General features: G+C 43.6%; 1 protein-coding gene across 1 annotated transcript in view; it reads right to left on the bottom strand.

The window, feature by feature from the left end:
* Positions 1-856: 856 nt before the first annotated feature.
* SHB (SH2 domain containing adaptor protein B) overlaps positions 857-9,923 on the bottom strand; it is a 74,797-nt gene continuing 65,730 nt past the window's right edge. Inside the window, exon 6 of the mRNA XM_071580268.1 lies at positions 857-1,268. Coding sequence (XP_071436369.1) covers positions 1,169-1,268 — 100 coding nt within the window. The 3' untranslated portion in view covers positions 857-1,168. The remainder of the gene's footprint in view (positions 1,269-9,923) is intronic.

Here is a 9,923-nt window from a genome sequence, read left to right as displayed (position 1 = left end):
CTGGCTGCAGGCTGTACTGTTGCACTACACTGGCCAAGTTTATCCTGCAGCCAAGGGATCTCTGCATCCATAGGGCTGTGCTGTACATCCACCACAGGTATGGGCATGCTCAAGTTAACTGCATTATGAATCTCTAACTCCTGGATGTGTATGATGCTCTCCCTGTCAGGTTCAATACAGCCTATTCCTTAAAAGGGCCATGTCATTGGCCTTGGTGATAATAGGGGGAACACCACTTAGAGAGAAAAAAATTCATTTGGGATAACACTTATCATAGCTGACCAGTGCAGGTGACTCCATGTTTGGGTCATAGGAAGTTCTAGGCAACAGCCACTTAGGACCTTCTTGGCCCAGGGTCTATGGAAAGGTTATCAAAATGAAACACTAGTCATGCATTTCCTTTGCTTTTTCTGTCGAGCAATGAGAAGGAGATTTGGGCACTAATCTTACACATATTTCCCTGAAAGATAAAGGCCTGTCTTGGTTTGAGGGGAAAAAAAACCCAAAATGTTTTACCCACAAGCAAGGGAGGGGCCTCCTCCACGATAATCACACCACTCTTTATCAAATTTAAGAAAAGGAATTTTAATACAAGGATAACTGATATATATATATATATATATATATATATATATATATATGTAAACAGACTAGTGCAACCCACTTCCCCAACACCACAAGAGAAAGAGAAACAACAACAAAACCCAGCAGGTTTTCCTCCGGGAGAAAAGGTTATACTCAAGTGTCCATGTCACAGCCTGGCTGGCTGCAGAGTGAGTTTCAGTCCCTCTCCAGCGAGACAGACGAGCAGTGAGCTTTCAGATGGACTCAGTCTCTTCCCCCTGTGTTCCCTGTCCAAGAAGCAGAAAGGTACGAGCAACCAGCAGCAAATCCAAGGCAGCAGCAGCAGCAGCACGGCACGAAAAGTAGTCCGAGATGGGCAGCGGCGAGACAGCCAGGAAAACCCCAGCAGTAACCAGCAGGGCAGCTGCCTCCTTGGAGCCCCCACTGCCCCGTTCCGCCGAGCCAAGACTGGGGAGAATATCCAAAAAACCCAAAAGAGACAAACCTGCCCCCACCCCAGCGATCACAGTTAACTGCTTCTTTTGTTAACCGCTGGCCTGGGCAGTTAAGTGGCAGGGGAGAGAATTTACATAATAATCCCAAACTACAACAAGGCCTTATTTTGCAGAAATGGGTTCTTTTCAGAGATCTTGGAACAAACACACTGACTTTGTAATTTTGCTTGTAGGTCATGTTTTTCTGTCCTTGTTGTGTTTAATGGATTTAAAAAAAAAAAGAAAAAGAAAGAAAAAAAGAAAAAAAGATAACAGATAAATATGGGGTGCAAAGTTTCTTTGAGGATCTCTAGATACTTACATACCAATTCTGACATTCAGAATCCCTGAACTGTTGGAGACTGGAAAGGCAGAACAGGATCAATACTGTAGCAGATCTTTTCCTACAGAATATTAATTTTTCTGTTTGTTTCTGAACACTGTCAGCTCTGTATTGGATGGACCTTGGGTCAGCATTTTTCTCCATTATGACTGAAGTCTTAACTGAGCAGGGCTTTGAGCAATCACCTCCTTAAAAATACCCAAAGCATTGTGAGGCTTCCAGGTTTGCAGACACTTATTACTTTACCAGGAAGGGAGAAGGAAAGCACAAAATATCTCCTTGATTTTTAGACAAGCTCCATAATGATTGAAATTCTCTTATTTCAATAAACATACTAGTATTCTGGTTAATAGAACAGCAGTAATAGATTCTCCAGTCCTTATCTCTGAATGGACATTGTACATCGCTTCTCATTTCAACAAGCAGTCACTCAAAAAAGTTATCATAAATAAATAATGATACAAAAGTTAAGAAATTTGGACATATATTCAACCAGAAAAAAAGCTTCTTGCACTTGGATGAGAGGGAACAGTATTACCATAATAAAAACATAATTTGTGATATAATAAATCATGTAACAGGGTAACAACATAACCAGTTCTTTTCATTCAGCAGGAAACAAAATGATTTTGGAATAAAGTTTTTAGATTCCTATAACAATATGTTTCCCTTTCTCTAAGGATCAAGACAGCGTGTCAGGAACTTTTCCTCCACATTGGCTGAAAGGGAACCTCATTTGACATTCAAAGTTCTCTGGACAGTTTTGATTATTTGAAATAATATAGCAGATTCTAGAGATAAATGTTTTTAAACTAATAGAGACCAAGTGGATGCTTTTATATGTGTTTTTATGGATTACTAGTACTAATTGTTATGTTCCTGGATTATTTGCCCTCTTTCTTTCTTCCAATCAATATTTCCTTTTTTGTCCTGAATATTACCAAAGTCAGAGTTTACACTGGATTTTTCTTTATTAATTCTGGAAGCATGAATATGCATAGAATTTATCTAAGCCCACTTAGAATATTTCAGAGGATTCTGAATGTTCTGTTTCACTTTGCCTTGTATATCTATTACAATCAAAGGAACCTATGAGCCTAGTTCCATTTTCTGCAAGCTTCTGGCCCTGCCTACCTACACAGGGTCCACTCATGGACCCATACTCTGTCTGCAGAATTCACTTTAGCTTTCTGTGAAGAGATAATTTCAGTTAGCCAAGTTCAACACATGTAAACCAGTGTGGTGGTTTAACTCCAGCTGCCAACTCCCCTGTCCCTGGTGGGATGGGAAGAAGAATTGCAATAAAAAGATACAACTAATGGATAGAGTTAAGAACAGTTTCAGTCGAAACGAAGTGTCCTAGTTCAGCAGGAGGGACCAGCTAACCCTGTGTGGGGGTGACCAAAGCTGTGTATTCTACCCCCTCTATTCATTCCCCAAGGACAATGGACCATTAGCAGCAGCTGCCCAGGGAGTCATTATCACCTTCACACCCAGCCTGAGGGGGTGGAGCTGCTAATGGGCCATCAACAGTTCAACACCCCCTGGCTCCCAGAGTTAATCACCCATTGTGTGAGTCCCCGCCCAGGGGGAGGGACTGGGTGCTCCCTGAGGGTACATAAGTGGTGGGTAAGAAGACCTCGGGAACCTCTCGTCGGATCCAGAGCAGCAGCAGGACCTTGACAGGAGGAGATCACCGCTCTCGCCCAGACCACAGCCCTCGTCTGCACCAACAGGTTTTTCTTTTCCTTTTGCTCTGGACTTGGGGGAGCCACAGGGGTCTCAGCACAAGGGCAAACAAACCCCCTTGGGTTTGTGCCCCAGGACACTGGGTTATACCGCTGGGGTTTTGTGAGTTGAAAGCAATTTCCCTTTGTGTCAGTGTTGTTATTGTAATATTATTATTAAATTTTAGGTCTGACTTATAATCTCTCTCTCGTGGTGAGTTCATTTCCCCTGATGGTTCACCTTTAAACCAGCACATGAAGTAACATATAATAGTAACAATACTAATGTACTACTAACAATAATAACAACAATAATAATAGTAATGAAAAAGAAAGAGGAAAAGAGAGATGCAGTTAACAAAGGCCACCCTCTCTTGATGGCAGCATGAATGCACTTTCCTGTCAACAGCGGGGTTTACTACAAAGTGATCAGAAATAGGAGCGGCATTCCCTTCGCTGAACTAAGAGTGTAATTACCCTCTGAAAGAGACAATTAAGTGTGGTCTGCTTACTCCTGCCATTGAAAAAGAAGCCTCAGTGAAATGGACTTTCCCTGCCAAAGCAATCACAGTAATCAGGCAGGCCCACATATCCCTTGTCCCTCACAATAGGACCTGAAAGGACTAAATGACTTCTTCAGCTGCTTTCTCTTCAGCTGCCTGTGCAGCTCCAGCAGTGCAAAGGGGTTTGATGAAATTACATAGATGTAAATTTTACAAGGTGGTTCCATGTCAGTTGGGACACAGATGTTTTTATGAGTTTTCCAGACTTGCAAGGCATTACACTGGGCACGTATATTTCCCAGGAGAAGGTATTTTTAATTATGTAGAATTATGCAATGCCTCCACTGGTCCAATTTAAACTGCTCTTAAGCTATCTGAACTCTCAGGCTTTTTTCCTGCATTGTTGTTAGTAGAATGATAGATCACATTGCATTTCCCCAAAGTACAGCAGCACTTACACATTGGCATCCTTCTCTGCTTTATTATTTTACATCTATTGGTTCTCATTCAAAGCTCTTTCACATTGCAAGGCATGTACTCACCAGGAGCTAGCCACAAAAACTTGCCCCTGGTGCCATTCTAAAGATGGAAATGATGGAATGGGATACACTTCCAAGCAGAGTATTGGCCCTACTGCCATGAGGAAAAACTCATAAGGAAAAAAATCTCCTTTGACTATGCTGTGTAACCACCTTTCCTGTACTATCCCACCTTTGATATTTTCCTCCAAGCATCAAATCTTTGGAAGGTCTCACATCACCTGAGCTTCTGTCTTGCATCACTGTAGTACCTGCTTTAAAGAAGCCATTCTTAATTAAATCCTGCACTTTCACATCTTCCATATTTACAACTTTAACAGTTCTCTGACAATTTGTAGGTTTCTGGGTTAATTCTAGGGCTGGATTTTTAAACTAATATTATGCTGAATCCTTTTTAAGTTCACAAAAGTCTCTGCCAAAAAGGAAGACCTTGGTAACAATCCTTCCTTAAACCACTCCTTAAAAAGTTATGATTAGAGTTTTTAATGACTGATTCATCTCTTTTGAGGGAAAATCTTAAGATGAACACTGTTCTGTGAGCTGCAAATAACATTTTCACTGATCTTTTCCCCCTGATGATGAAAATACTTTAAACTGGAATAAATATTCTGGTTGAACAGCAAGGAAAAGATCTTTCATGAAAGACAAAAGGACCTATTGCTTCATGGAAGTTTTCTCTTGGAAACAGAGCATAAAAATGAAGACATTTCACCTTCACCATCTCAGTTAAATAATAGTCTTCAGTTTGGAACATATTCTTTATTCTACATTTTTAAATCAATTCAAAGCATCATAAAACCTCTCAATATTATGACACTTCCTCCAATATTTTCTTCAGTCAGATGATCAAATTCGACTTAAATTATTAGCCGCTCAAAGCCAATCAACTGCAGGAGCTTTTTTCTTGCTATATATGATTACATTATGGGACTCTCCCAGGAGATCATTGACTGCAAGAAAATACAACATTTTGAAAGAGCCTTTCAACCTTAGGTATTGTTTGAACCTGAAATAGCTGTTCTATTTATTTCTACTATGCTTGATGTTATCCAGAATGCTATTGCAGTCTTTAAAGGATTTTCAGTCTGAAATTGACTCACTTTATATAATACTAAAATTCTAACTACAGTTTTGTGTCCTGTTCTAATTCTGCAGAGGATCCTTAAAAGGACCTGTCCTCATTGCATTTAGTAGCATCAGGTGACATGTACCACAGGGTGAGATGCCCAACACAACAGTTCCAGGACTGGGAAATGTTTCTTCCTGGTCAGCAAGTGCTGTCACAGATTCCTTCTTCACAGAATTGGAAATGTGAGGTGGCTGGTGTAGTCAGCACTGGCAACAGGGCTCAGGGGTTCCTGTTGGGATGCAAACTCTGAACTCACAGCACATTCGAGGCTGGATTCCAGGTGAACCACAGCTTTGGAAGGCATGGCTAGCTCTGTAACATCCAAAGCAGTTGGACAGTGGCCCAGATCAGGGAGGGCTGCCAGCCATCTTGGGCTCGCAGTGTGCTCCTATGGTAGTGCTGTGCCCAGTGGCAGAGGCCCGGAAAGAGAATGGGGAGTGGAGGCAGAGGCTCACAGAGGCAGGGCTATGATCTCAGCTTCAGCACATGGCCTGTCTGAGAGCACTGATCTGTCCCCAGGCTTCCCTCAGAAGAAGCCTAAGGCTGAGGAGTATTCCCTGGTGCTGGGAAGAGGCAGCTGCAGATTATCTGACTTCTTGCCTTCATCAAAGAAGAGATGCCAGGAGCTGACTCAGTCAGGTAATCCAGCTCCACGGTAGGCTCACAGCTACTGGCTGTAGCTCAGCACAGACACTGGGGAGACAAGAGCTGCCACCTTCCTCTGCAACCTGGCCGCTGCTCCAAGGGACAGCTCTGCTGAAAGCCTGGCCAGCTGTATGCTGTGTTTCATCAGAGCAGGAACAGGACCAGTAACACAGTTCTCACTCCTACAGTTGCTGGCAGCCATGAGGGAAATACCCAGAACTGATTGACTGCTGGACAGAGAGCCAGATCCTAACCCTGCTGCAGTCTCTGCATCTTTCTAAAAATGGCCCAGGGACAGAAGGTTCTGGTGAAAGCTCACCACTGATGAAGACAACTCTAGACCTGCTAGAAAGCAGAACAAACCTTCAAGGCTGGAACAGGCAGGTCCCAGTGAGTTACTGCACTGCTTGGGCTTGGGGAGGAAAGCACATTGAAGTGCTTTGCCAATTGTCTGCTGGGTGGGGCCAGGAAGGAGGTTCCAACACCTCCCTTGCTTGGGGGAAAGGGAAGGGTGAGGGTCAGCATGGAGTGGTAGAGGTCAGGGCTTTCCCCTCAAACCAAGACACACAGCAAGGGTAGCAAGGAGGGAGATGGGATTCTGACTGCAGCTGGGAGGTGCTGTACTCACAGACAAGCATGCTGGGCTGTTTTGAGTCTACCTGGAATGGAGGCAACTTTCCCCATAGGAGCCATGATAGAGCCATGCTTTGTATTGTAGCTAGAATGGTGTTGGTAGCATACCAGTGTTTTGGTTATTGCTGAACAGGGCTTACACAGCATGAAGGCTGTTTATCCACACCCTGTCTAAAGGCCAGGAGGCTAGAGATGTTGTTAAGTTTGGGAGGGGACATGGTCAGGACAGCTGACTAACCAGAGGGGATATTCCATACTGTATTGATGCTGTACTTAGCAACAAAAAAAAAAAAAAAAAAAAAAAAGGAGGTTAAGGATGTGAGGGGGATTGTTATTCAGGTGTTTGTCTTCCAAAACAATCACTATACATACTAAGGCCCTGCTGCCTAGGAGATGGCTAGACACCACCTGGTGATGAGAAAGAGAGAATAAATCTTTTTGCTTTGCTTCTATGCATGGCCTTTGACTTACGTCATTGAGATGCCTCTATCTTGACCTACAAGCTTTTTCATCTTATTTTCTCCCCTGTGCTGTTGAGTGATAGGTCTGCTTGGTGACCACCTGGCATCCATCAAGGTCAGCACACCTTTTTGAGCAAGCCACCTGTGTATTGAGACAACAAGAGTTTTGAATTGAGCATGCTATAGCTACAGCAGTTATTAATTGGCAGGATTCTCTGTCTTTGAAATTGGTTTGTTGCACTGAACAGATCTTTATACTGTTGAGCTTTGGAACATGTTAATATCAACAATGGCCAAGCCGTTGGTCTGGGCACTGATGCACTTAACTGTGCTGAGAAAGTTATTTCATAGAGAGGGTGAGAGAATACATGTCCCTCCTCTCATCTGAGATTGATGTTGGTTGTTTTACTGCATGGACTCTCAAGGTACTGCTCCACCCTTGTATGAGTTGTTATGTCAGCAGTGATACTGCAGTAATGGAGATACCCTGGCTCCCACCCACGAGCTGATTCATCCAATGGAGAACCAAAGAGTGGTGAGCATCTTTTAATTGTCCCATATGGCCAGTTTAAAAAATCTGATTGAGGGTGAAAGGTAACAGGGACTATTGTGTTCTAAATGAAGTCAGTGCTGCTCTACTTGATATGCTAGAGCTCCTATTTCAGCTGGAGTCAAGGACAGATGAGATACTGCCAATGTCTTCTCAATTCCTCTGGCAGCAGAGAGCAACACTTTGCTTTCACATGAAGGGGTGTCAATACACCTGGAACTAACTGCCTCAAGGTGGCAACACAGTCCTACCATCTGCCATGGACTAATCTGAGCTGCACTGTATCAGAGTGAGCCCCCCAAACTTACCGTATATCAACAACCTCATCAAGTGAGGTAACAGAGCAGTGTTAGTTGGGTAGCAGGGTTTGTAGGGGTAGGAGTCTGTGATGTGGTTACTAAGGTGTTAAGTAACAGAGTCTCTAGTTTGATGAGGAAGCCAAGCTTGGATTCTTTTAATGCTGAAAAAACTGTTGGGGCCAGCAATTAGAGCAGAGTAGTGCTAGTGAGCAGCAGGGCACCTGAGCTTCCTGGAAAACAGCAGAATCTAGTGCCTCTCTCCCCAGCCTCACCTCTTACAAGATGGGCATCTTCTTCCAGTTGTACACATGCTGAGGGTTGAGGGTTATGTCTGCTTCCTTGGTGTTGCAGATGGTTTTGCTCATTACTCAGGTGAACCTGGAGCCTGAAATGGCCCTGCTGAAGTCTGCCTCATGAGGGAGCTATATTCCCAGGAAAAGTAGAGTGTGATTCCCCTCAGTGTATCAGCCCTAGAGACCTAGAATCATAGATCATAGAATCAGCTGGGTTGGAAGAGACCTCTGAGACCATCAAGTCCAACCATGAGTCCAACCCCACTTTGATTACCAGATCACGGCACTCAGTGCCACGTCCAATCTCATCTTAAAAACCTCCAGGGATGGTGAGTCCACCACCTCTCTGGGCAGGCCATTCCAGTGCCTGACCACTCTCTCTGTAGAGAATTTCTTTCTGATATCCAACATAAACCTAGAATGGGGCTGGGGGGAAAATCTCCCTTCCCTCTTCCTGCACTCCCAACAGAAGAGGTGCTTCTACATAGCCCCTGGTTGTGCTCCATAGAGACACAGGGGCAGGGAACATGAGGATTTAGGGCTGTGGGGAACAGGACAGGGGACACGAGCCTAGGGAGAGAAGGGTCATTGCGTGCCTGTGGGAGGGACTCCACTTCTGGAGGAGTTTCCTCATGCTCTGTCTCTATATTGAACAAGGTCTCACCTCGGGCCAAACTGGGGGGGCGTTCAGTCCTCACAAGGCCATAAAAGACTGGGATCTTTCCAGCCCCTTTCCCTGCAGCCCAGCAGTGTCCTGGCCCATAGAGGACGGGAGACAGCAGCTCTGGCCAGAGAGAGCACACAGCCATCCCTGTCTCAGCCCCTTTAGTATCCTGCACTGTCTGACTGGCAGCATCAAGACCAAATGTGCTGGCAGTGGCCACAACAGGCAAAACAATATTTTCTTCTTGGACCAAAATATTCTTTTTTTTTTTTTAAATTTCCAAAACTGAAGCCAGAATATTTTCCTATTAGATTTCAGCTTTTCAAGTTGGTTTTTAGAAGGGAGAGGAATGGGAAATTAAGATGAAGGAAGCAAAGAAGAAATGCAGCTGGAGAAACAAATGCGAAAACTGAAATGAGCCACGAGCATATGTTCTGTTTTCTCTGTTGCTGTTATTGAAATAACCAAAATGCTAGGATTCAATAACAAGAAAATTTAATACGATGAAAGATCATAATATGATGAACACTAAGCTAACATTGAGCATAAATGAAAAAAAACTAAGAAATTGCAACAGTCCCTACTTTCGTTGCTCTGGGATTGGTTAATGTGTTATTTCTTTAGAAGCAGGAAAATTGTGTTTTGCATGGGAACCAGCCTCCTTCTCCAATCACCAGCAGGTGGCCACAGCTATAAATGGAAGACACAAAAACTGAAGAAAGAACACATGTGTGGACAGCCAGTGGATCAAGGTGTAAAAATCAAAGCAGTTCAGCAGCTTTGGTAATCCCAGAAAAATGTCACAAAGTCTGTCTTCAGGAAGGCTTTGGGTTCTGCAGAATGTTAAGAAAATTAAAGTAATTAGAACTGTGTCTAAGAACTCTATGAACCAGTTTGCAGCATGTCTGATGGTGTCAGGGAAGGCTCTGTCCAGCAGCCAAGATGGTGATTGATGCTGTGTGGTTTGTTCTGTGCTTTCCAGTTTTCTAATAACACCTTCACTACTATGTATTCTGGACACAACATCAATCAGTCAAACAAACAAACAAAAACTCAGAACAAACAAGGCAAAAAGGGTT

This window comes from Pithys albifrons, chromosome Z, assembly GCF_047495875.1.
Source record: "Pithys albifrons albifrons isolate INPA30051 chromosome Z, PitAlb_v1, whole genome shotgun sequence".
NCBI classification, from domain to species: Eukaryota; Metazoa; Chordata; class Aves; order Passeriformes; family Thamnophilidae; genus Pithys; species Pithys albifrons.
This window is presented reverse-complemented; position numbering and strand designations above follow the sequence as displayed.